Source organism: Gossypium raimondii, chromosome 11 (assembly GCF_025698545.1).
Source record: "Gossypium raimondii isolate GPD5lz chromosome 11, ASM2569854v1, whole genome shotgun sequence".
In the NCBI taxonomy this organism is placed as follows: Eukaryota; Viridiplantae; Streptophyta; class Magnoliopsida; order Malvales; family Malvaceae; genus Gossypium; species Gossypium raimondii.
Genome location: NC_068575.1, coordinates 62823055 through 62849620, shown reverse-complemented (window position 1 = coordinate 62849620; position 26566 = coordinate 62823055). Strand labels below are relative to the sequence as shown.

The 26566-nt window shown below is 33.7% G+C and overlaps 3 protein-coding genes and 1 pseudogene across 3 annotated transcripts; 2 read left to right on the top strand and 2 right to left on the bottom strand.

The window, feature by feature from the left end:
• The first annotated feature begins 74 nt into the window (after positions 1-74).
• Positions 75-4683, top strand: LOC105801716 (E3 ubiquitin-protein ligase ORTHRUS 2). The gene is made up of 9 exons (XM_012632956.2): positions 75-705; positions 1264-1796; positions 2405-2530; positions 2771-2870; positions 2954-3015; positions 3094-3196; positions 3392-3536; positions 3827-4041; positions 4171-4683. The coding sequence occupies exons 1-9, from the start codon at positions 250-252 to the stop codon at positions 4486-4488; spliced, it is 2058 nt and encodes a 685-aa protein (XP_012488410.1). The 5' UTR covers positions 75-249; the 3' UTR covers positions 4489-4683.
• Positions 4684-5438: 755 nt separating this feature from the next.
• On the top strand, positions 5439-13229 carry LOC105801718 (uncharacterized). The gene is made up of 19 exons (XM_012632957.2): positions 5439-5725; positions 6474-6515; positions 6609-6698; positions 7723-7776; positions 7875-7976; positions 8635-8746; positions 9085-9130; positions 9294-9365; positions 9675-9737; positions 9831-9985; positions 10093-10157; positions 10661-10811; positions 10970-11075; positions 11174-11309; positions 11438-11502; positions 11589-11753; positions 12237-12309; positions 12404-12483; positions 12922-13229. Exons 1-18 carry the CDS (start codon positions 5722-5724, stop codon positions 12448-12450), a joined length of 1548 nt encoding a protein of 515 aa, XP_012488411.1. The 5' UTR covers positions 5439-5721; the 3' UTR covers positions 12451-12483; positions 12922-13229.
• Positions 13230-13439: 210 nt separating this feature from the next.
• On the bottom strand, positions 13440-16913 carry LOC105800874 (protein DETOXIFICATION 16-like; annotated as a pseudogene).
• A 154-nt stretch (positions 16914-17067) lies between these two features.
• On the bottom strand, positions 17068-20317 carry LOC105801719 (protein DETOXIFICATION 16). Its single transcript, XM_012632963.2, has 8 exons — positions 19903-20317; positions 18381-18925; positions 18195-18281; positions 18030-18086; positions 17702-17940; positions 17464-17582; positions 17299-17385; positions 17068-17225 (listed from the first exon to the last, which is right to left on the bottom strand). Exons 1-8 carry the CDS (start codon positions 20200-20202, stop codon positions 17166-17168), a joined length of 1494 nt encoding a protein of 497 aa, XP_012488417.1. The 5' UTR covers positions 20203-20317; the 3' UTR covers positions 17068-17165.
• Between the last annotated feature and the right edge of the window lie 6249 nt (positions 20318-26566).

The following is a 26566-nucleotide window of genomic DNA, read 5'->3' as shown; positions in this document are numbered from 1 at the left end:
AGAAAGGTAAAAAGAAGAAAAGTAGAAGGACAATATAGTCAATTGGTGTAAATTTAGTGCTTCCCCTCTCGAAATTCAAAACCTCTCAAAATTTCCATTTTGGATCCCCGCCTTTCTGAATCTTAGTTTTCCCTCTTTCCCCCCCAATTTACCTCTCTTTATAATCCTCTAAAAAATCCCGTCCCAAAATCCAACGGCTCTTATACTGTGGATTCAAACTTTTCTTGTTGTTGTTGTTGTTATTTGTTAATGGCGCACCATGTTTTTCAGCTTCCTTGCGACGGCGACGGCGCGTGTATGCGCTGTAAGGTTACTCCTCCGACGGAAGAAACCCTCACTTGTAGCACGTGCGCCACTCCGTGGCACGTGGCCTGCTTAGCTTCTCCGCCCGAAACCCTAGCTTCTACTTTACAATGGCACTGCCCTGATTGCTCCGGCGATCCTCTTCCTTCAGCCTCGGTCGCCATAGATGGAAGCTCCAGTGAGCTTTTTGCGGCGATAAAGGCAATAGAGGCGGATGAGTCGTTGACAGAGAAGGAGAAGGCGAGGAAGAGGCAGGAGTTGTTGAGTGGGAGAGTTGAAGAAGATGGTGATAAAGAGAAAGGTAAGGAGAAGGAGAAGGAGAAGGAGAGCTCTGTTTTGGATGTTCTTGATGGAAGCATAAACTGTTCGTTTTGCATGCAGTTACCTGACAGGCCTGTTACGGTTCGTATTCTCTTTTTCTATGTTGCAGAGGGTTGTTAATGTCCTGCCTATTTCATTAGATATTACCTAGTTTAGTCCATTTTTTCTCTTCTCTATGGTGCTTTATTTTTTGTTTGTTATTTCGATTGTCTTACTTTTGTTTTCAATATTTACTTCATATATTATTTTGTTCAGATGTTCAATTGGCCAAACTGAAGTATTTTTTAGACTAATCTTATTCTTTAGCTCTAAAAGGTAAATCTAGTTTGCCATGTTAAGTGATGTTACTATTTCAAGCTGCATTTCATATTTTGTTTTTGATTATTTAGTTTTACCTGGTCTGTTAGTATGTACTATTAAAAGTGGGTTGTTATGCAATTTGAATAGATTATTTCATTCTTTAAGGGTGAAGCATATATAGCCATTGGAATAGGGTGTCATTGGTTTCATCTTCAAAGCTGGAAAGGGGTTTAGTTTACTTTTGATGGATTATGCAGTTAGATCATCTCCTTAAGGGTGAAATGATTACCTGTTCATTGATATTGAATATTGATATATGTCTTATTCATGCTGTTTCAGACACCATGTGGCCACAATTTCTGCCTTAAATGCTTCCAGAAATGGATAGGCCAAGGAAAGCATACTTGTGCAAAATGCCGGTCAACAATTCCTTCAAAAATGGCAAGCCAACCTCGTATTAATTCTACACTTGTATCTGTTATCAGAATGGCAAAGCTATCCAAATCAAATGTTGCAGCTGGGCCTCTGAAGGTTTACCATTTTATACACAACCAAGATCGACCTGACAAGGCTTTCACTACAGAGCGAGCACAAAAAGCTGGCAAAGCAAATGCTGCTAGTGGGAAGATATTTGTGACTGTACCACCTGATCATTTTGGGCCTATCACTGCTGAAAATGATCCAGCTAGAAATCAAGGCGTTCTTGTTGGTGAATGCTGGGAAGATAGATTGGAATGCCGGCAATGGGGTGCTCACCTTCCACATGTTGCTGGTATTGCTGGTCAGTCAAACCATGGTTCTCAGTCAGTGGCACTCTCAGGAGGTTACGAGGATGATGAGGATCATGGAGAGTGGTTTCTCTACACTGGAAGGTTTGTTATACATGATCGTAATAAGCTAACTCATCATTTTCATTGCATTTGCTCATAAAGGAAACTTATAAAGGCAAATGAGTGTAATAACTGCTGGTGCAGTTTATTTTGATGTTTAGTAGCCACTCAGTTCTTTGTTCAAGAACAGTTGGTTGTAGGGTGTCAAGGTAACTCTAATATTTTTTCCTCTACTAAAGAGGCTACTAAATTCTTTGGATTGGAAGGGGAATTTTCATAGTTCAACTCTCATTTGACTGTTTCTAGGAGGCCTGCATGTAAATTTTCTTTGCCTTTTCCAACATTCCAAGGTTGATTGTTGTTTTAATGTTGCACTTCATAGTGTTCCTAATGAAAACAAGGGTAGAAAGTATGGTAGATAAGCATGGTTGATGTAGCTTCAGTGAACGTTCTATGTGGTAGTGGCTGTTATTCTTTTTTGGTTCTGAGAAGAACTTAAGGATCTGTTCTGCTGCATTCATAGCATGCTGACATTAGTCAAAACTGTTGTCAATAATTATTATCTTTTTCTGGTAAGCTTAAGTTTATCCGTTGACATTTATGCATGTATGCATTTGACAATTGTTTGTTTTTGTTGTTCTTAATGTCAGTGGAGGTAGAGATCTTAGTGGAAATAAGAGAACAAGCAAGGAGCAGTCATTTGACCAAAAATTTGAGAAGATGAATGAGGCTTTGCGTGTAAGTTGCAAACACGGTTATCCTGTTCGAGTTGTAAGGCAAGTCTCATTATTTGTAGTTTAACTTTTTGTTTCTGTAAGTGATTGTCTGTTATGTATATAGGGCATTTGGAGCTTAACTAATAGGTTGGCATTTTTAGTTTGAAGGTTCCGGAGGCTATATGTAATTTTTTTCCTGGTTGAAATCACTCCATTTTAGTCGGTTCTTGTTGAGTCTATAGTCTTGTCACAATAGCCTACATGATTTTACCTGATAAAAGCTTGTGTATTGATATGTAGGTCACACAAAGAAAAACGATCTTCGTATGCTCCCGAGAAAGGGGTGAGATATGATGGGGTCTATAGGATTGAAAAATGTTGGCGAAAGGTTGGAATACAGGTACCATGTTTTACCACACATCAAAGTTGTCTGCTATACTAAGCTTCTGTAAATTACTTTGCTGATAGCATTTCCTCAATTAGGGGTTTAAAGTTTGCCGGTATTTGTTTGTAAGATGTGACAATGAGCCTGCCCCATGGACAAGGTTTGTGCCTTCAATATGCTTAAATTGCCTCCTGCCCTCTCTTCTCTTCTCCACTAAGATTTCTTGAACTTACTGTAGTGATGAGCATGGGGATCGACCTAGGCCATTACCGGCTATTCCTGAGCTGAAGAAGGCTACTGATGTATTTGAGAGAAAGGAAAGTCCATCATGGGACTTTGATGTAAGAGATGACCTTGTATTCATTGATTTCTTTAGATTAATGTTTCTGTTATGGATAAGGTTTTATCTGCTGGATATAAGTTAACTAGTGAAACACCTCAACTCCCTTTTCTGAGTTTGGTCTTCATTATCATCTACAATCAGGTTCTCTTATCTGTAAGCTTTATATTTTTCTGTATGTTATTAATTCAATCAGGAGGAAGACAGTCGTTGGAAGTGGAAAAAATCTCCACCTCCTAGCAAAAAGCCAGTGAATGCAGCTGATCTTGAAGAAAGGAAAAGGGCAAGGAAAACTATAAGGAAAGCACATAATACAAGTATAAGAGAGAGACTCCTGAAAGGTTTTCTCATTCTCCTGTCATGAGTTATCTGCCTTTGCTATCCTGTCCCTAGTCTGCATGTCTTGTCTAGTAACTAGAAGAATCTGTAGCTTGTTTCATAGTCTTTTGTATTCATTGTTTAATGTGGAATTAGTAGAAGGCAGTGAGCAATGAGAGGAATGGATCAATCATAAGGTCAAAATAAAAACAGATAGAGGAGAGAACTGATTCTATTAATTCAAAATAATGCAAAACAGCATAATTCACCTCCCAAGGGTGTTCTGTGTTGACTTCATATGTTTTCTGTGCAGAGTTTAGTTGTCAAATCTGTCGTCAAGTTATGAATCTCCCAGTTACAACTCCTTGTGCCCACAATTTCTGCAAGTCATGCTTTGAAGGTGCATTTGCTGGTAAGACTGCTGTAAGAGAGAGGAACAAAGGTGGCCGGACACTTAGATCACAAAAGAATGTCCTGAACTGTCCTTCTTGCCCAACTGATATCTCTGAATTCCTTCAAAATCTTCAGGTGTGGTGCATCTTTCAATTTTTTTCTTTTACCCAATTTCAAGAGTGCATAATGTCTTGTGCTTTACTTGCTGAATGTATGTAGTAACTTTGAACGTAGTTTAAATACCATATGGAATTAAATTGTCAGGTCAATCGAGAACTAATGGACGTGATTGAATCGTTGAAAGAAAAGAGTGAGGAGAATCAGGAAACTGCCGAAGAGTTGAGTGAAGAACAGATAAATGGATCGGATGAAAATGCAGACTTGGATTCTGGTGATGGCGAAACTGGTAAGAAAAATGAGAATGTTGATCCAGAAGGTGACTCTCAGAATCCTCCACTTGATTGCGAAACAGAAAGAAGTAGCAAGAGGAGGAAAGTGGATACTGCTCAAGTGACAAATGATGAAAATGACTCTCCATCAAGCATCCTCCAGGTGCAATCATCTGAAGGTGATATCGAATGACATGTTTTCTTTAAGAGGAATTTTTATCACAAAGTTTAAGGTTTCTTTTTCCCATTTTTCTTTTAAGTTGTTTATAGTTGTGGTTAAATTCCACAGTTTTATTTCTTCCAAGAGTGGAACTGGGACTGTGCATGCTTAGTATATTAATCTTATTATGTTGAGCTAGACTGGGTAACTCTCTCCCACCTTTTTGCCTATTATTTTCTTATAATTTATTGCTCCTTTTTATCTGAATGAATGCACTTGGAAATTGGAGAATGAAATGAATGTAGGATAACAAAAGCACATTGGTTTTCTGGGTAAGAAATAAGAGGTTTTATACTAATCAGTCTTTATTTCATGCTCGTATGGGTTTTCTTGTCCCAATAACATTAACTAAAAATCAAAACCAATGTCGAGATGAGGCTTCCATCATGTACCATGGATTCCATCAATATTAACTCATTGCAATTTCCAATGTTTTAAAATAGGATTTGTATCAATTCAATATTAATTAATTATAAATTCATAAAGAGTAAATTTTAAAATTGGTTCAATTATATTTATTGGTTGAGTGGTTTATTCAAAATTAAATTCAATTTCTTTATTTGGATTGATATAACAAATGTTAATAGTCTAATTTTTAAAATTGATTCTCGAATTTCAAAATATTTTAATTATATTTTCAAACTCTTGATATTTTATCAATTAAGTCATGTAAAATTTTGTGATATAATTTAAAATAAAATTAATAAGAAAGAGTAAAATTTTATCTTTAAAATTAAAAAAAATAAAATTAAAAAAAGACTAAACTATAATTTTTGTGAAAGTTTTGAAAACTTCAATATCATGATTTTTACAATATTTTTAAAAATATTTTAAAATATGTGTGATGTCTTATTTAACGATATAATGTAAAATATTTGATGTAATTAACTCGTATAACAATCTATTCCTCCATATCCAAGAAGGCCAGGTCCGGTTCCAAGAATACCGCACAAGATTTTTTTTCCTTTTTTTACAATAAAGTGAATGAGGTTCTAGTGAGAGGTGTCACCGGGAAAATCCGTTCCTTAGGGACACGACGTCGTGTTTGGCAAATCCGCGAAAACAAACCGTATCACGCAATATATAAAGAACCAACTCAGTTCTGTAGTTTTGTTATCTTACGCTACAAAAAGCTCCGAATTCTCTCTTTGTTGTTTGCCGCGAAACCCTAGTGTCTTTACACATTTTCCCCTTCTCTCGGCACCCATGGGTATGCTTCTGCATGTTTCTTTCTTCTTTTTCTTTTTCCATTTTCGGATTCTATGTTTGTATCGATTGTGTTTTATTCCTTTATTATGAATCTGCTCGATTTACTCGCTGATTATTTGGAATTTTGATCTGGTTTCATCGACAATTTAACTTGATTTTATTCTCTTCTTTTTTATATTTACATATAAAATTGTATGAATTGAATTTGTTCTTCTCAATGCGTTTTAGGAGATGAGAGCTGCCGTTTTCTGATAATTGAGATGTTTAAGCGTTCAAAGTATGAAATGAATTGAAGTATTTGAGTTGATGAAGTATAGCCTGTTTTGTTGAGTAGCGTTCTAAATCATATGAAATTTATTTGTAATAATAAACCAAACCAACAAGTCTTAATTCATTATATTTGGGGATGGCTACAAGAACGAAAAGACACATTTTTATCTTTAACCATCGAATTTTAAAGTTGGAATGGATATAATGATTTATCACTTCCAACCATCTTATTTTTGCTACCTTCCACCTTTTACCATGAGCTACGTCGATTCTTTTCATCCTTTTAACATGTGCATCCCTCGATCTGCATCTTATGTGGACAAGCTACCGTAAATGGTTTTCTCATATCCTCTAAAAATTTTTGTTTGTAAATGATATAATCATTATTTCTTTTGTACGGGGCAGTTGTGAAGATTGGTAATTATTGGAATTAACAAGTCAACAATTTCTCTGTTTTTCTTTTTTTAATTCGTTCGTAGATATTGAGGCCGAGATCCGTGCATTGCAGCTTGACTCTGCAGGTAGTACACTTAATGTATATGAATTAGATAGTCTTCTCTTTTCTACTTCTTCTTCTTCTTCTTTTTTTTTTGAGTTCTATTGACTCTTAACAGAAGATAATAATGATGTGGTCAATCCTGAAGATGCAAAACTGGAAAAAGTTGAAAAGGAAGATGAGGTGGAGGTGGAGGTTGAGGTGGAAGGTTGGTAGTATCCTTGAACTTTGTATTTATTGTGGTCCTTGTCTTGTTACACTAATCAAGGTTGTGGAGAAGAAGAGAATTGGAGAGAATTAGAGGAGGCAAGATTGTCATTGTGGAAATTCATTTTATAATTTCAATATTAAAACTTTTTTAAATTACATTTTTTGCTATCATTACAATGGCACATTAGCGTTTTTATACTAACTAACTCCGTCTATGTTTTGAAGTAGCAGTTAATTTGCATAAAAAATGGATAACTTCTCTTTTTATTTGTGAGACTAAGATCTAATGAGATGTTTTGATCCTTATGTGAGTGAATCTTATGTTATCCTGCATGTTGCATTGTTCGATAGTATTTGATGCTACTATTAGAATTGATGAGAGATCTCCAGGTGCTGTATTTTCTGCGTGCCTTAGATGCGATGGGGAATTTGTATTGCTGCATGCACACTTCAGCTGTGTGTGAACTGCAGTGATGATTTCAATTAGGTTAGGGTTTATGTCAGCTATGTTGCATGAACTTATTATTTGGTTTCAGACGCCATTTATTTGATGTAGTTCTTGTCAGTCTTTTACAATTAAGATATCTGCATCATTCACCTCTAAATTAACCATTTAAGAATCGCAGGACACATGCATAGTAGGATAAATGAAGATTCAATGTAACATAGCAAACCCAGTTGCATTATGTACTTGTTTTCTATATTGATGAATTTAAGTCTTTCATTGACTCTCTTTTTTCTATTTTATTATTTCACAATGTGCAGGCGGTAAAGGTATACTTGGCAATTACCTTTTTCTTTTACTATTTTTTTAGATCACTAATCTTGTGGAACTTAGATGCAAACTGTTCTTCTTTTTTGTCTAACTTTGCAAACTGTTCTTCTTTTTTGTCTAACTTTTCTTCTTGCTCTTATTTCTTTTGCTAAATGTCGAGTATTTTTTTCTGCTCATGACAAACTTTTGTTTCTCAGTTGAGTTTTATTCAGAAAATTTTTGATATCTTTGCTGTTGATGGTTTCAGGCATGAAGGATGAGGTTCATGGAAGATCTCAGCCAGGCCAGGCAGAGCCAAAAGGTTCCTTCCCTTTTCTCTACCTTCCTGGGTTATGTGTATAATGTCTTTCACTTTAATATTACAATTGTCATCTTCTAATTTATAATTTGGTTGTGCAGTGAAAAACAAGGAAGTAGTTGCTTTGGAGGATGCTGAAGCACAGGAAGAGATGGAAGCAAATAAGAAGCGCCACTTGAATGTTGTGTTTATTGGTCATGTTGGTAGGTATTATTACTTTATAGTTTTGTTAAAGTTGGGTTGCATTACATATTAATTCCATTACGACAGTGTATGCTAAGCTAGGGAAACAGTTCAAAATTGTACTATCAACCTCTTAAGACCGTTATTTATTATTTGTTTTTGTGAGTTCAAATATATCAGCCAATTGTATGAATTCTCTAAAGCAGTTATAAGTTTAATATAACTAGGACCACCTGGTTAGAATTAAATTGTGAACTTGCATAAATATAATGCTACTTTTTCTTTTTGTATAATTCAGTGTTACCTTGAACCTATTGATTGTAGCCTTATAAAGAGAGTTTTAGTTTCAAGCTAATGCTGCTTATGGTGGACTAAAAGAATAAATAATTAACAGATTTCTAAGCTTCTAAATTAGAGATTTAAAAAGACACCCACAAATGATGAGGAACCAATGCCCAGTCTCTATTGACGAGTTGCAGTATGCCTTTTAAAACTACACAAATTAAAAAGAAAAATGTTTATTTGTAATTCATTTTTCCTTTTTTTCCCAAAAGAAATTATCAAATACTGCTGGTTATCAATGTAATTTAGAATCCCTTTACAGCAGAATCTTGTTCAGTATAAAATAACTAAATGATCTCCACTGTATGTTTTGAATCTATTTTATTTGATTTTTAGATGCTGGTAAGTCTACAACTGGAGGCCAGATACTCTTCCTCAGTGGTCAGGTCGATGACCGTACAATCCATAAGTATGAGAAAGAAGCGAAGGATAAAAGTAGAGAAAGCTGGTGAGCCATAGGTTTGCTTCATAACTTAGATAGTGGAAATCAATGCTGTTCCATCTACATTTGTTTTCCGAAAGAGCATGCCAATACTGGGATTTGTTCTTTTATAGAACTTGTTTTGAAGGTATTAGTATACTATTACAATTCAAATCAGTAATTTCGTTCTATTGATTTTATAATTATTCACTCTGTCTGAGATGCACACACATGCATGCTAATACACTCACCTACATCCAATATTTTCTTAGTTTACTACTTGGAAATAATGACAAACAATAATGCCTTGCATGCTGAGGATTTTCAGCTATTTCATTAACTGACTTGACTATTCCTTGTCTTAGGTATATGGCTTATATTATGGACACGAATGAAGAAGAGAGAGTTAAGGTACCGTATAATGGGAAAATGATTTTACCAACTTTGAGAATATGTGTAGTAGCTGTAGTTAATATTTCTGGATCTTATTTTTATTATACTGTCTACATTTATTCATGATTATCTAAACTACTGTTTATCTGAGCATTAATTAAATTTGAATTACTTATTGCAGGGTAAAACTGTTGAGGTTGGAAGAGCACACTTTGAGACTGAGACCACTAGATTTACTATTTTGGATGCGCCAGTAAGGAGATTGCCTTGGAATTATATTGTTATTCCTTTTTCATTTAAATCAATCCTGTCTTCTATTCACTATTTAATTGTTTGTAGGATAATTGATAATACTTTTCAAAATTGAGATATTTTCTGTAACCTTTTTTGTGGCTTTGTTGAAGTGTTTTCATTTAGCACCTGTTTTACACTATAGAACACTATTCACATTTTAAAAAATTAATTTTTTTTCTCAAGTGTAATGCATCTACTTGAATTCAGATTTGGATACGTTTTTTTCTTTTTAATTAAGACTAACTACAGTTTTGCATTGACCACTTAGGGTCACAAAAGTTATGTTCCTAATATGATCAGTGGTGCATCCCAAGCCGATATTGGTGTGTTGGTAAGTTAGATCTAGTGCCTTTCCTTTTAATGCCTTAATACAATGTACGAATTGCATGTTTTGAATTTTTACACTTCCTCGTCTCTTTATTAGGTGATTTCTGCTCGTAAAGGAGAATTTGAAACCGGATACGAGAGGGGTGGGCAAACGCGTGAACATGTGCAGTTGGCAAAGACTTTGGGTGTTGCAAAGCTACTTGTAGTAGTTAATAAGATGGATGACCCCACTGTCAACTGGTCTAAAGAAAGGTGTTTTGCATGCGTTTTCATAACTAGTCTTAGCTTGTTTGCTGTCCTTTGTGTACATTTTTTGTTGTGGATTTTCATATTGTATTGATAGATGTCTTATTCCTCAGGTACGATGAAATTGAGTCAAAGATGACACCTTTTCTGAAGTCTTCGGGTTATAATGTGAAGAAAGGTATTCAAAGTGTTGCTTTTTAACAATTTGCAAGTTGCAATATTTTCTTGGTGATGTTTTCGAGATTGTAGAACTGGTCCTTTATGTCATAACAATGACGTAGTGGGATATTGACTCCAGTCCAAGCAACAAAAAAGCTGGTTTCAATTAGTTTACAATTTATTTCTTCTTTTTTTCCCTAATTTTGAAAGTTAAATACCTTATGTATTCTTAATTTTCAATAATATTCTTAATCTTCTTTTAATTCTTTCCTCCTATCCTAAAGCATCTCTCTGTTGTTTAAAAACAGAGGAAAAGTTGCTCTGTTTTAGTTTTCAAAAACAGAGTATCGTTTTCCTCCATTTTTTTAAATTTGTAAATTTTTTTCATTTATGTAATCTGTCTCAGGCTTTTTAACTTAATGAGATTTATATTCTATGTTATATTCTTGCTTAATTTGCTGAGAATATAATTAATGCTTTAAAACCAGTTATTTTATTGGTTATTCTTTTTTGAACGTGCAGACGTTCAGTTCCTACCAATATCTGGTCTTCTTGGTTCAAACATGAAAACAAGAGTAGATAAGAGTATATGCTCTTGGTGGAATGGTCCTTGCCTATTTGAAGCCCTTGATTGTATTGAAGTTCCTCTTAGAGACCCCAAAGGTCCATTTAGGTATTGATCTATAGTCTTATCTTCCAGAGCAGGATTACTGCCCTCACTACTTATGCGTTTGGTTCTAGTTCCTGCCATCTTCAATTAGCATGCATTTCTGAATTCTTGTCCATCTTATTTTATGATGCATCTGTTGATTTGTTGCTATTCGTCTGTAGGATGCCTATAATTGACAAATTCAAAGACATGGGTACTGTTGTTATGGGAAAGGTAGAATCTGGCAGTGTGTGTGAGGGTGATTCCTTATTAGTTATGCCAAACAAGGTGCTTTCGCTTTGGAACTTTTTAATTATTTTTGTGTGTATATGTTTATTATTTTTTAAAATTATGTGGGGTCTGAGGATTTTATGCATGTATTTCAGGCTCAAGTGAAAGTTGTAGCTGTATATTGTGATGAAAGTAAGGTCAGGTGTGCAGGACCTGGTGAAAATTTACGGGTTAGATTATCTGGGATTGAAGAAGAGGACATATTGTCGGGTTTTGTCCTGTCAAGCGTTGGTAAGTTTTCCTTGGAGTTCTGCGATAACTTTTAGAATTCCTTTCTGTTGTCTTGATTGTTTTTTATTAAAATTAAGTTCTACTTCTCCATTAGTTTTGGGGTTTAATATTATTTTTGCTTTGTGCAGTAAAACCAATACCTGCTGTCACTGAATTTACAGCCCAGCTGCAGATTCTTGAGTTGCTTGAGAATGTATGAGTGAATGTTATTTTCTGTATTCCTTAATCAATAAACTCGATACATTTCAAGTATAATGATTGGATGTTTTTACTGTTTAGGCTATTTTTACAGCTGGCTATAAGGCTGTCTTGCATGTTCATTCCGTTGTTGAGGAATGCGAGATAGTTGAACTATTACAGCAAATTGATCCAAAAACAAGGAAACCCATGAAAAAGAAAGTTCTTTTTGTGAAGAATGGTGCTGTTGTTGTATGTCGTGTTCAGGTTCGGAATTCTTTTAATATACCAAAATGGTTATTTGTTTTTTGTCCGTTCAGTTTTTTGTGTAAACAAGTAATTTTTGGGGGAAGGAGGGGTAGTTGGGGAGGGGCTATAATTGTCTAAGGTAGGAACTAATTGAAGATCTTGTCTTCTTTCAAGAAGAGTAGAAACAGAAATAGTAGGATAGCATTATTAACTAATGATAAGCCACATACAATTCTATTTCTGGGGCTCCATATATGATAAAAAAAATACTTGAATTAATTAGAATCAGGCAGCTGGTGCCTAATTCTCTAAGTAGATTGAACTGTCATTATGTCATATTAACCTATTAGTTTGATTCTTATTCTTTCTTTGCACATCGTGTGAGTTATGGATAGTGTTATTAATTGAAGAAAAGGAAGTTTCAGAACTGAATACATTGGCTGCATTGATCTCCATATGTCTTGTCGTGGGGCTTGATAAATACTATTTTCTTTTTTTTAGGTTAACAACTCAATTTGTGTTGAGAAGTTCTCAGATTTTCCTCAACTTGGGAGGTTCACTCTTCGTACAGAAGGTAACAGAAAAAGCTTTTTTTCTTTTTCCTCCATTGTTGATAAATATTCATTCTTGGGAGCCATGGGGTCTTATGAATTGTTGTATCTATACAGGAAAAACCATTGCAGTGGGAAAAGTCACTGATCTTCCTGTTGCTTAAAACAATTTTGTTCTTAGAGGCGAGAATATAAAGGTTGGCTATTTCTGCTACTTGAAGTTTTTATTGGGTTAGGGTGATTTTCGCACGGTATTTGTCCAATGTATAGATAACAAAGCACTGAGAAAGGACAAAAATAAAATAAGAAGGGTTGGGATCATTTTGTCACCTAAGTATTGCTAGTTGGGGAATTGGGGATTGTGTTAAAGAAATTATGGAGTTGATACTGTGTGTTTGTGCTTTTTGGATTGGGATCTTGCTGTCGATGCATGCATTATGCATTATGTGGTTTAAACTACGTTGATTACTCATGGTATTCCATGCTATTAGATTAATGCAGTCGGTTATGGCAAGTAGCAGACCCTTTTTTTTTGTCATACGGTCAAAGGGACTGCACTTGTTTTCATAAACCCTTCGTTAGCAACATGGTAACATATACATATTACTAATATGCTAATATACATACGTTGACAGGTACAAACTCGTATACCTAATCCAGTGGCAGCAGGACACCATCTCCAGGAACCATATGAATAGTTGCTTTAGATAATTGCATTACAAATATGCTTTATGTAATAGTATTTATGGGAAGATGAGATGATTAATGATGCTGCTCTGATTGTACTTTGCGGGTATTTATACATTTCATATGAGATGGGTGTATAGTATAGTACAGTATAGTATAGTATAGTATAGTATAGTATAGTAAAGCTTAGTATAGTATGATATATCATAGCATAGCATATAAATAAATAAATGTAGTGTGAACTTGATTCCTTGCACCCGTTCTCCATTTTATAGTCACTGGTGGTGTTCAATTAGTTTGGTTAAAAAATCTATTTGCTCTCTGTTTTATATTTTTGTTTTAATCCTTGAATGCTTTGCTTTGGATTCCATTAGCTTTGCTTATTTCCCAAAGCCAGCTGGCCGGCCATAAAGGAACTGTTTGTTTAGGTGTCATATTGCCTTCGCAGTGGAATCCAAGATAGTACTGCATTAAATAAATAGATAGATTCTACTCTGCTAATCATATTTTTCAATAATTAAGTACCATTAACAACATGCGTCATGTGAAATAGTCAAAAATTTCATTGTCGTTAAACGAGATATGATTAAAGAACCAACTTCACGATACAACTTTCATTTGCATAGTGGCATACTCTTTCCGTAGCTTTTTGTGCCTAAAAAAAGCAATGTGTGTGTAAGGATGAATATATGTATATGTATACGTATATAGCAAATCATAGATGATCTAACTATGGAGAGAGATTGACTATCTTACCTCTTTCTCCCAGTTCGTTCGAATGGTAACTACACTAAGACCAGTTGCTTGAGCAGCAAGAGCACATATGAGTCCTAGCCATAGCCCCTATTCGCCATTTATATCTTTTAATTCTTGCCCAAATCAATATAGCGGTTGCAAGCAAGAAGAGGAAAGAAGATATGAGCTTTTACCTTTCCACCAACATTGAGTACAAAAGCTAACAAAACAGCACATGGAATTCCAACTATATAATAAGATCCCAGATTGATGTATGCTCCAATCTTCTGCCATCCACATCCCCTAGCATTGCCTGAAATTTAATTTCATATTAATACTAAATAATAAGATGTTGGAAATTAAAACCTAGATCTATGGATGTCATGTTTAAGGCGATTAATTAAGTTAAGCTCTTTTATCATCATGAAGTTCTAAGTGAAAGATAAAAGTGTAGTAATATACTTTTATCATCATTAAGCTGTAAGTGAGAGAAAACCTGAGAGAACACACTGGAGGTAGTCTTAAAAAGTTTGAAGTCGCTACTAATGGCATCATAACCGCTACATATTTAACCACTTCTACTTCATTGCTATAAGCATGTCCCCAAATATTTCGAATCAATATCAAGATCGATCCCACCGAGAGGCCCACGCAAATCGCCACAACTATGACAACATTTACAGCTAAACGGGCTGCTTCCGGATTCCCTGCTCCTAGTTCATTTGAGACTCGAGTGCTGTACAAAATGTCCCAACTCATTAAGAAAACGATAAGTAAAATGGCTGAAATTGGAAATGTTATAAGGATGCCTCACCTTACTGCACCACTAAGCCCAAAGGGTATCATCCAAACCGTGTAAGAAGTGTTATGGCTGAAAATGGAAATCTTGAATAAGTTCGACAATTGCATTGGTAAGAAACACACTAATCATTTACGAATTTTTAGCTCAAAATAGCTATTTGATGCTCAAAACTAACCAAATAGAGAGCACTGAAGTTTGTAACTTTGGATTAGGAAGTAGACCTGATAACAGAGCCATCATTTCAAACGACCACATCTCTAAGCTGCTCACAATTGTTGAAATTGGCTAAAAATTTTTAATATTTAATGAAAAAAAATATAATTCTATTAATTACAAGAGATAATAACTCATCATTTAAAAATAATTTCACTTCATTTGATTTTCTGATAATATGTAAAATTAAACAGTTTGCATCAAATACAAATTAATTGAAAATAATATTGATAATGAACTAAATGATAACATGAAAACGAAATCATAAAATTGAATTTTATAACTTTAGATGATATATTATTGTGTATACATACTCATAAAATGAAAGATTTCAATAAAGCTTTAATAATTAAATTTGATTAACGAATATTATGCTGCTTGTCCATTTGATACGACTATCTAACAACCACGTTACCTATATCTTTTGTTTTACCCCTGCTCTAATTCCCACCAGTAACACCTTTACACATAAACACAAACATATATATATTGACGTAGACGTTCAGATCACCATGGACAAATTCTTTCATCATCTCCAGTAAAACCAAAACAAAGACAAACTCATGTTTCAGAACTGAAGACATTAAGGGTTATCTAAATCTTTATTTTAAAAAAAAAAAGAGAGAAAAAACAAACAAACAAAGTACATGTATATAAATGAGTGACATACTTACCAGCAAGCTGAAACCGGTACCAGTAGCAAAGGAACTAGCCATTGAAGCAGCAGAGAGAGGTAGCTCGCCAAGATGCCCAACCAACATCACTGATATCATCTGTATAGAGTACTGGAATAAGCTCACCCCCGTGAGAGGACCTGCCAGCCATACTTGTTTCTTCACTTCCGCCCATATTATTTTCTTTCTTCTAACTTCATTAATTCCATTGTTGCTCACTGCTTCGTTTTCAGGCGGTATCTGAATCAAAGCTGAAGTTAAATACGACTTCTTGTCTTCTTCTCTCTCCATCTTCTTTTGAATCACACTAAAGAAGATGATGGGGTTGTTGAGGTTTTGATTTTCCATTTAAAATAAGCAAGTGTGTTATTTTTTATTATAGTTACAGATATATGTGGTGAAGCTCTTGACCATTAATGTTAGCTTTCAGCTGGGCCTGGGATTGAAGGTGTTACCAGTAATTTCAGGATTTGTATGCTCCAACCTTCCTTCCATGAATAAGTAATTTACTCGAGCTCAACAAGTTACGTTGTTAATTAAAATCTCCGGGGTTTGGTGGGGATTGGGTTTTGATTAATTAAAAGTTTTTGTTAATATTATTATTATTCGGTTTCTTTTGTTTACGCGCCCCACCAATCAAAAATTCTCATTCTTATTTTTTTTATAGTTTATTTTTTTTCTGTCAAATAACTTTGAACACTATGAATATGTGAATCAAAATCTAAACAATTTTTATTTTTCTACTCTCTCTGACAATGACTGTCAAAATAACTTGATTTTAAGGTATGTTTTTGTACTTGTAGAAGTATTAATCCACTGTAATGATTCTTGAATTGTTACTTAGATTTTAAAAAATTAATAGCTCGATAATTTAAATAAAAATTTGAATAATTGAAAACTTTTGAATTAATCAATGACTATTTTATAATTTTAAAATCGAGAGAGTAAAACATAAACTTAAAAATAATTTAATAATTATAGATGTAATTTCATTATCTTTCCATATTCATTTCATAAAAACTGGTACTACATCAGATTTCATTTGTAATATTTTATATATTTATATTTGAATAAAATTTAAATATCCTCACTTTGATGTTGAATCTTTAGCCACGAAACGGCAACATCAAAATATATAAAAATAATGGGATTTAAAGTCGATATTTTATGTAATAACAACAACATATTTTAGATAATTCAATTTCTATCCCTAATCAAAGAACACAACTCCAACAAAGTCAAAACAAATGAAAGAAAGTGATTGAGGTTGATAATGACGAAGTAAACCAAGACAAGATCCAATTATTCCAGAAAATACTCCCCAAAAATAGTAATAATAATTTACTTGAAGGATTAAATTACATATTATACCATTTAGTCTCACTTACATAGTATTACTAATCGAAGGAAGAAAGTTTTAGAGCTGAAAATCTTATCTATGTTAACACTAATTCTTACTTCTTACTTATTATTATTATTATTTTGTTATCCCTTAATTTTCTCCTATTTTTAATTATTTGGTTTATTTTTGAATAATTTAAGAGCTTTATCTTATTTGTTAATCACTCCTCCTCGTGTATATATATATATGGGTGTTTTTCATCATTAGTAAATGTAGAATGTGTTTTTTCTTTAAATGAGACAACGATTCGTCTTGCTGGAGCTGCTACTATCATAATAAACACTATTATTCAATTCAATCCTGTCTCTCAACTTCCGTGGAAGTGCTAATTTCTCAAACTAGAAATCTCAAGGTCGCCTAACAACTTCATGTCACAATTTCAGCTGAAATTGCATAATCATATACTCTCTCCGTAGCTTTTCTCGCCTAAGAAAACAATGAAAATATAAGAAAACCACAAGAGATAGTATAAACTATTGAGAGAGATTGAATATCTTACCTCTTGCTCCCAGTTTGTTCGAATGGTAACAATACTAAGACTTGTAACTTGAACTGCAAGTGCACAGATGATCCCAAGCCATAGCCCCTAATCACCAAAAAGTATATTTCCCAAATCAACATAGCATTTCCAAGCAACAAAACAAAAGATGATATGAACTTTTACCTTTCCACCAACATTGAGTACAAAAGCTAACAAAACAGCACATGGAATCCCAACTATATAGTAAGATCCCAAATTAATATATGCTCCAATCTTCTGCCACCCACAGCCTCTAGCATTGCCTGAAATATCATATAAATCTATGTCACCTCCAACTGAATTAATCATCATTAGCTTTGGTATTCCTATCTCTGAAACTTTAGAAATATATATCCAAGTGACGGTTAGAAGTGGAGAAAACCTGAGAGAACACACTGAAGAGAATCTAAAAGGTTTGAAGTTGCTACTAATGGTAACAAAGCTGCTACGTATTTAACCACTTCGACTTCATTGCTATAAGCATAGCCCAAAATGTTTCGAATCAACATCAAGATGGATCCCACCAAAAGGGCCTCGAAGATGGCCATTACTATGACAACATTTACAGCTAAACGTGCTGCTTCCGGATTCCCTGCTCCTAGTTCATTCGAGACTCGAGTGCTGTCCAAAGTCATTTAATGGAACATTAGTTAGCATTGAAAGATAAACTCAGTGCCTGAATGTTGAGTTATCAGTATGCCTGGGCTCACCTTACTGCACCACTGAGTCCAAAGGGTATCATCCAAACCGTGGCAGCAGTGTTAAGGCTGGAAATGTAAATGTTCAATAAGTTTTAACCATTGCATTGATGAGGAACACACTAATCATTTACAAATTGTTAGTGAAAAATAGCTATTTTATGCTCAAAAACTAACCAAATAGAGAGTGCTGAAGTTTGTAACTTTGGATTAGGAAGAAGACCTGATAGTAGAACCATCATTTCAAAGGACCACATCTCTAAGCTGTGCTCACAATCAGAAAGTGATCTTTTTCTTTTAACCCAAGGCTTAGTTCATAAAGAATTCGAATCTCAAAAGTAAAGAGAAGGAAAGAGATATTACCAGACCATAATAGCCGATGGAATAGCAAGACGAAGGAAAGTGAAAATATTGTGAAAGGCCTCCTTTGAAAATCCTGTCCATGTCTTAGCACATGAAGGAGACAACTTAACGTACAACACCAACAACAAGACATTGAACCAGTTGGAGATTGAATTGGCCAAGGCTGCTCCTCTAAACCCAAGCCCAGATTTGAAAACCATGACCCAACAGATGAGAATGTGAAGGAAAGTTGTGATTCCAGAGCATATCATCATTGGGAATACGATATTTTGAGTTTGTAAGAACTTGACTAGACATTGAAGGAGACCATATGCAAATAGACTGGGAACCATAAAACAAGCATACTCTCCAGCTGCCATGGATATTTCATGATCTTGGCCGAAAAAAAGTAGAATGGGTGTAGTGTTTATCCATATAAAGGCAAGGGGTATGCTGACGATTACAAGAATGAGCATTGCTCTTTGCATGTGAATGCCCAGCATTGAATACTGTTTTGCCCCATACGATTGTCCGCAAAGGGTATCCAGGGCCGTTGCCATTCCCAACTATGCAAAAGAAGTAAAGCACCAATAGGTATGTATGAGTTTTTTTAAGTCTATGTGTATATATAATATATAAGGTAAACTCTAAGGTGTAGTCTTGTTTATCTATAAAAAATGAACTAATTTTATTGGTTAATATGTATGATTTCCTTGTGGTCGATGTTTGGTGTTAAATATTGTTCAAATGTTGAGAAGTATAGAGTTTGATATGATTCCTTTCTTACTAGTAAAAGTATAGCAAATGAAAACAACGAAAAAAAATTAAAAGAAAATTCAATCAGACGGACTTTTCTAATGCCTACCGCCTTACAAAAAACGTGCCTAGACGCACCAACTGTGTGTCTGATCAAATGGGTCTTGCTTGAAAGGGTTCGAGGCATTTTTCTCAAGTCACAGTCATGCCTAGGCTCATTCATGCTTTGACAACATCTGAGTTATTGCAGATTTTGATATTTTAAATAACATTTGCAGGTTTGGATTGTTTTGAATTTTTTAAATTCAAATAATTTCCTCTTTTTTTTTTGTTATCAATACCCCTATTGCAAGCATAACGTATATTTACACAATACATTGGAGAGCAAGATTTTGTTTATATTTTGCATTACGCACCGTTTCAGGGTTTTTTTTTTTTCAAAAGAACGTCACCCATCTTGGTTATGTATTTTTTTATCATGCAGCCGTATCAATGTAATATCGACAAAAACCAAAAACCAAAAAAAATAATAAAAGGAAAGATTTTTAGACCAGAAAGTCAAGGGCATGCACTAAGATGTCAGCCAAAAATGAGGTGTACACACATAAAGACACAGACATTGATGTAGACGTTTCGACCATGCACACCACACAAATTTTCTAGCAATCATCTCAAGCAAAACACTATCAACACTAAAGAAGAAGACGAACCCCATGTTGCAGAATCCAATAAAAAGGTCCTCTAAAAACTTTTAAAACAAAGTATGTATAATGAGTGACCGACTTACCAGCAAACTGAAACCTGTAACAGAAGCAAAGGAAGTACCCATTGAAGCACCAGCGAGAGCTAGCTCCCCAGCATGTCCAACCAACATCACTGATATCATCTGTATACAGTACTGGAATAGGCTCACCCCTATGAGAGGACCTGCCAGCCATACTTGTTTCTTCACTTCATCCCATATTTTCTTTCTTCTAACTTCATTAATTCCCTTGCTGCTCACTGCTTGTTGTAGAGTGAAATCATCGTTTTCTGGCGTTATCTGAATCAAAGCTGAAGTTAGAGACTTCTTGTCTTCTCTCTCCATCTTCTTTCGAGGCTTGACGAAGAAGATGATGGGATCTTGGGATTGGGGTTCCCATTTAATAGCCAAGTGTGTTCATTTTTTCTTATTTTAAGGATATTTTTGTTGGACTTCTTGGCTTTGAGGGATTGAGGGTGTTGAAGTAATTTAAGGATTCGTATGGTCCAGAGCCATACTTCAAGAAAATAAATTAATAATATATTTACGATAATTGTGGTTTTTGTTGACATCATCAAGTAAACATGACATGAGGCATGTTCTCATCGGATATCATATGAAACAAATTTTAATTTAACAAAAAGATAATTTTAATTACTTAAGTGTAAAAAAGTATAATTTGGGGTCTAATTTTAGAATAGAGCCTTTACGTAATGAAACTCCTTTTGGTTAAATTCCTTAATTATGTTGTTACGTTATAGGGTCAAAGTGATTTGTCTATTTAAAATAAATAAGAAAATTGATATACTTTGAAATAATATAAGAGTAGCCTACCAGATTATTTTGAAAATGACTAAATTACCATTTATAAAGTGAGTAACACCTTTCAAGACGGACCACTTGCATGCATACCCAAAAACCTTCCTTAGAATTCTCTCCAATGGACAGCAAGTGCACATATACTTCCCAGCCATATCATTTGCAAACAACAAAACAAAACAAGATGAGTTTTTACCTTTCCACCAACATTGAGTACAAAAGATAACAAAACAGCACATGGAATCTCAACTATATAATAAGATCCTAGATTAATATGTGCTCCAATATTCTTCTGCCATCCACATCCTCTAGCATTGCATTATACTATGTCACATTTTAAAGACGATTACCCGAACCAAATGAGTAAAAAAAAGACTCTGCAATATCTCCAAACTAAGATATTCCATCAATTCCCACAGCCAAAAAGAGAAAACTGTTGTCACATGTCTAGTTTCCATCTTTTCTCAGAACTGGTTGTTGTTCATCATCCTTGCAAAGGTAAGATTCATTGCTTCACCATTTGGTTGTTTTTTCAGCCATGGATAAATAACTTGAAGTTGAAGCTTCAACTTTGGCATTAGATGCTTATAATCAGCAGCAGGAAAATGGAAAACAAGTTTTTTTTTCCTTGGGAACAAAGAAAAGTACCTTGATTGCAAAAAACAACATAATCGCCATGAAAAAGGCAAGTTTTTCTTCGTCTTCTTCTTCTTCTCCTCAGGTTTCATCCAAGTCTAAGTGCAGTGAGAGTTTAGTAGAGTTTTGTTGCAGTGCTTGTTTTTTCTGCATATTTTGCCCTCTTTCAGTTGTGTGGTGTTGTGCCAAGTTACCCTGTAAGGTGGCAGGTTACGTTATCAAATGGGCTTGTAACTATTGCAAAACAGATAACAAGGTTTTTGCTGAATACTCTTCGTTTTCGGACATCGATTTGGATGATATGCCATCACTACCACATAAATCATCACCTACTCACTCCTTTCATCCTTTCAGCTGTGCTTGTACAAGGACTAGGCATAGGAGAAGCAGTAATTAGTTTACTTTCAAATGGAGGATTTTACAATTTGCTTGTTCAAATTTTCATTTACATATATAGATATGTTGTATCTTAGCATATTTTAATGTACACTTAATCGGAGAGAGCTAAGAGAAAATATGGTAATTCTGCAATTCATTGTTTTGCAAGAACTAAGTTTTTGTTTAGGTTAAAAAATTCCATCAGTCCATTCCATGTACTCTTTCCAAATTTGGAATTTAGTCCCTATATTTTAATTTTTCAGATTTCAAAATTCAGGTCCAATTGTAACAATGACTCTTTTTTTTGTTAACTTTGTTAATGTGACATTTTGAAATAAAAAAGATGCTCACTTGGTAGCAATATAACTAAAAAAAAATATTGTAATGACTTTGAATTTAACAAAATAATTTTAACAGTGTTAACAGTTAATCTAAATTTTAAAATCTAAAATGTATAAGACTAAATTCCTAGAAATAAAATTACAATGACTAAATTCTAGACTTGTGAAGAGTGCGGACTTATGATGATTTTAACCTTTTATTTATTTTTAATGTTATGAATGAATAAAAAAGTTAAAATAAATAGCTAATTATAACTAAATATTAATAACTCTAAACCCAAAACAACATCATAAGCATTAAAATTGAAAGTAAAATTTATCTTTTTAAGTATATTAAATTTTTTTAAAAACTATAAATTATTTTTTATTTTAAAAGTATGTTTATTTATTTGACAAAATTTACATAAATAGTAATAAAACTAGCTCTAAGAAGGAGAAGGAAAAAAATTGTGGATGATTTCTTTTTCAAAGGTCAGCTTTACCACATATATAGTTACTTGCATGAAGACACATATTTTAATGCTAAATCCCACTGTGTGCGTGGTCTAATCTAATCCCTTTTGAATTGTTGTGCTCCTGTCTTCATATTTGGTTGTATTTATTTTCTATTTTATCGAGGAGTTGCTTCCTATTTTATCCAAAGAGAATAATCTTGTTTGAAAACTAATTCTAAAATTTGGGCTTATCGAGGATGGAGTCAGTACTTTTAATGACTTTTAAGTGATGGATTAGTTGAGTATCTTGGTGTCAACAAGGAGAACAATGCTCTGGTTTGTTTCCCCTGATGTTCTAAAGGTTTAAAATTCTGTTGTCACCTTTTTAAACATGACCAAGTCTTAAGGCACAAGTTGTGACTTCTGTTTTTGTAGTGTGCAATGGGACATATTGCATATAACCATGCAAGCAGTGATATTGTTTTTTTCAAATACAGCTTCATGCATGAAGTTTTCATTAGTCTGAAACAAGCGTTCATTATTTTCCATAAATAATGCTTACCTTAAAAATGATTAAATAATCTGATATCACCGTGTGCAAGTTATATGCTCACACACACATCAAAACTGAAATTTCTATCTTCAACTTGAGATGGGCATTTGCCTAAGGGTCTGTTTGATTGCCAGTAAAATATTTTCCGTAAAATGATTTCTGTAAAATGTTTTACTGGAAAATATTTTCTGGTGTTTGATTGAATCTGTGTAAAATATTTTCTGTTACTTGGCAGATTTTTTGAAAATATTTTTCGGAAAAGTTGTTTTTACATATATTAATATATATTAATAAATTTTTATATTTTAAATTATTTTTACATATATTGCAATGATTTATTTATAATAATACTCAATTATAAAGCTACAATATTAATCGTTATAAATTGAAAAAAACTAATATAAAATAAATTATTTGTAATTGTGTTAAAAACAAGTATTGAATAATTAAAAAACAAGTTCTTGGAAAATCGATAAATGTAAGCGTTTTCTACCAAATGAAGGAAGGAATGAAGGAGGCGATAGAGAGGAGAGCACGGAAAATGTCTTACGGAAATTGAAAGGGTAAGACATTTTCCCTAAAATGTAACCCATTTTCCCTTGTTTTGGAGTTCATTTTCCAAATGGAAAATGTTTTCCGCCAATCAAACGCTGGAAAAGTTGGAGATGATTTTCCGAAAAATCAATTCCGTCAATCAAACAGACCCTAAGTATTTGAGGCATAGAGTTGTTAAAAATAATGGTTACTTTCCAAATGCTGCAGTTAGTGTAAAGTATCCGTTTATGTAAACTCTAAGGTTACCACTTCCTTTCCCAAACCCTTCCCTTGTAATGGGTCATTTCAAGCATAGCAAATTTATCATATGCTCTCTATCTCTTTCAGTGAAACCTCCGTCAAGCGCGATTTCTGCTACAATGGCGACTTCATTTATTCAGGTTTTGCAGCTTACTATCCTTCCCCCTCTCCCCTTTTCTTGAAAGTTGGAGCCTACTGTAGGTGTCAGGATCTCAATTAAAGGCTAGCATCAAAACAACCACCTTAGATTTTTGCTTCATGTCTTGTGTGACTTTTTTCTGGTTGTTTGCAATCTTAGATGTTTGCTTCATCTTTTGGGGTTGTATCCTTATATATGGAATCAAACTCTTATTTTCATTACACACAATATTATTATGTAAGGAAACATATATATTGTGCTACAATGTCGTATCAATACTGATTATATATATTCGCATTTTATAAAGCATTTCTAGATAAATAAATAACCTATTTTGACTCAGAAACAGCCTCTTCACTCTCCCAGTTGAAAAAAAATCTAGCAGTTTGATGGTCACTAAACTAACTATAATTACGACAAAGGCAAGCGTACCTATCGAACAATAGTATAGCTATGATGAGAAGGGAATATCGTATCTATGAGGACTAAAAATACTAGTAATTACTATTTTTCTATTATTTAGCCGATAAATTAAATGAATTGTTTTAATCTAAATTAACTAATAACACGACAGAGAGTGAATTGGAAAAAATAAACGAAGATAACCAATGAGATAGACAATACCTAGTAAAGAATCCACCTAGACTTCACTTATTAATCTGAATATGAATTAAAAGATTTATTCACTTGCGCCTTGATCCGTAGAAACCCCTAAATTATGTTAATATCTCTTTCGAGAGTAAAAACAACTGACTCTAGGTTACTTAATTAAAATCTCCTTCTAATTAAAACTCTTATTGTAGCATTAACTTGATCTTTGGATTCCCCTATTAAATTTGACTCTAATTCGGTAGATTTATGTCGTCCTATTTCTAGGACTGCATGCAACTCCACTCAATAATGTTAGATCTACTCTTAAATAGAGACTTTTGCTTCACTGAGATAAGCACATTGAACTTGAATCGATATCTTAGAACTATTAAAACAAGAAATAAGCATACATAATTGAGAATAAGAATCAAGTATTTATCATGTAATTCAGAAATCAAATAATAAGATCCATTATAGGTTTCATCTTCCCTAGGTATCTAGGGAATTTAATTCATAATTTGGAATAAAACCATCTCAAAGTTAGGATAACAACAAGACATAAAGAAACCTAATAAAACTTCTAAGGAAATTGAATGGAGATCTTCAATCTTGAAAGAGATCCGCTTCTAAGTTGAATCCGGTGGCTTTCTTCGAGTCTTTTCTTTGTTCTTCTCTGTGTACCCCTTTAGGTCCTCTTCTAATATGTATTTAAAAACTTTAAAATGTTCAAAAACCCTAAAAATTGGCTTTTTTCGTATAAAAGAGAAGCAGGGTGCGAAATCGGCACAAGCTGGCACATGGGCGTGTGACCAACCCGTAGGGGTATTCATTCGGTTAACCGACTGGTTAACCAACCCGAAATAACATTAACCGAATTAACCGACCTTTCAAAATTTTTAACCGTTAACCGAACCGAAATTTTTTGGGTTAATTAGGTCGGTTAACCGAATTAACCAAAAATTATATGTTTTTTTTATTTTTGGTTAAAAATTAACCGAATTAATCGAATTACCCGAATTAACCGAATTGAATCATTACATAATTAAATTATTTTTAGACTTTTAGACTTTAGTTTTAGTTTTAGAATTTTATTTTTATTTATTAAATTATTTGTAATTTTTATGATTGGGTTGGGTTGGGTAATTGGGTTGGGTTGAATACTTGGGTTTGGATTGGGTTTAGGTGAATAGTGGGCCTATTTATATATTATAATTTTATTTATTAATTTTTTCGGTTAAACCGAAAAAATTCGGTTAACCGACCGGTTTCGAACCGAACTAACCGTTAACCGAAAAATAAAAAAATAATTAATCGACCCCCGACCGAAAAAATTCAGTTAATCGACCGATTAACTGAATTCGGTCGATTAACCGAATTTCAGTCGGTTAACCGAATTTTTTTGATTTTACCCGAATTTTGCACACCCCTACCAGCTCGTGTGGCTCACGCAGGCGTGTGTCCAGGCCATGTGGATCCTGAAAACAACTCGTTTTGTCCGATTTTGGCCACTTAATTATAAAAACATAGACTTAAAGGATTAGGAGCATCAAATTCACTAATTCACATTATAAATCATCCAAAAACGCATGATTAAAAATATGTTACTTTTATGGCTTATCACAGTTTCAATAATTGTTATCTTCTTCATATTCTTCTTTAGATGCTATCCTTGCTGTAAAACAGCTACCCTTATCTTCGTCATCGTGACTAATATCCAGATTGAATAGCTTAGTATTCTTCCCCCATTCTGATGATGCTTTTCACGTGTTTATTTGTTTTTTAAGTCTATTTTATTAAAACAGAATTGAAAATAAAATGAATACTATATAAACCTATTAAAGTAAAAATAAATTCGGGGTGAAGTCAGAATTGTTGATAAGAGGTTGGATATTTATGTAAAATATACATGTTTACACTAGGCTTGACCCATACTACCAGGATCTACTTTCAATAATGTATTTTTAAATTCAAGATAATCTAGATAATTACAATTTAAGAAAACAAAATAAGTTAAACCCTCAAT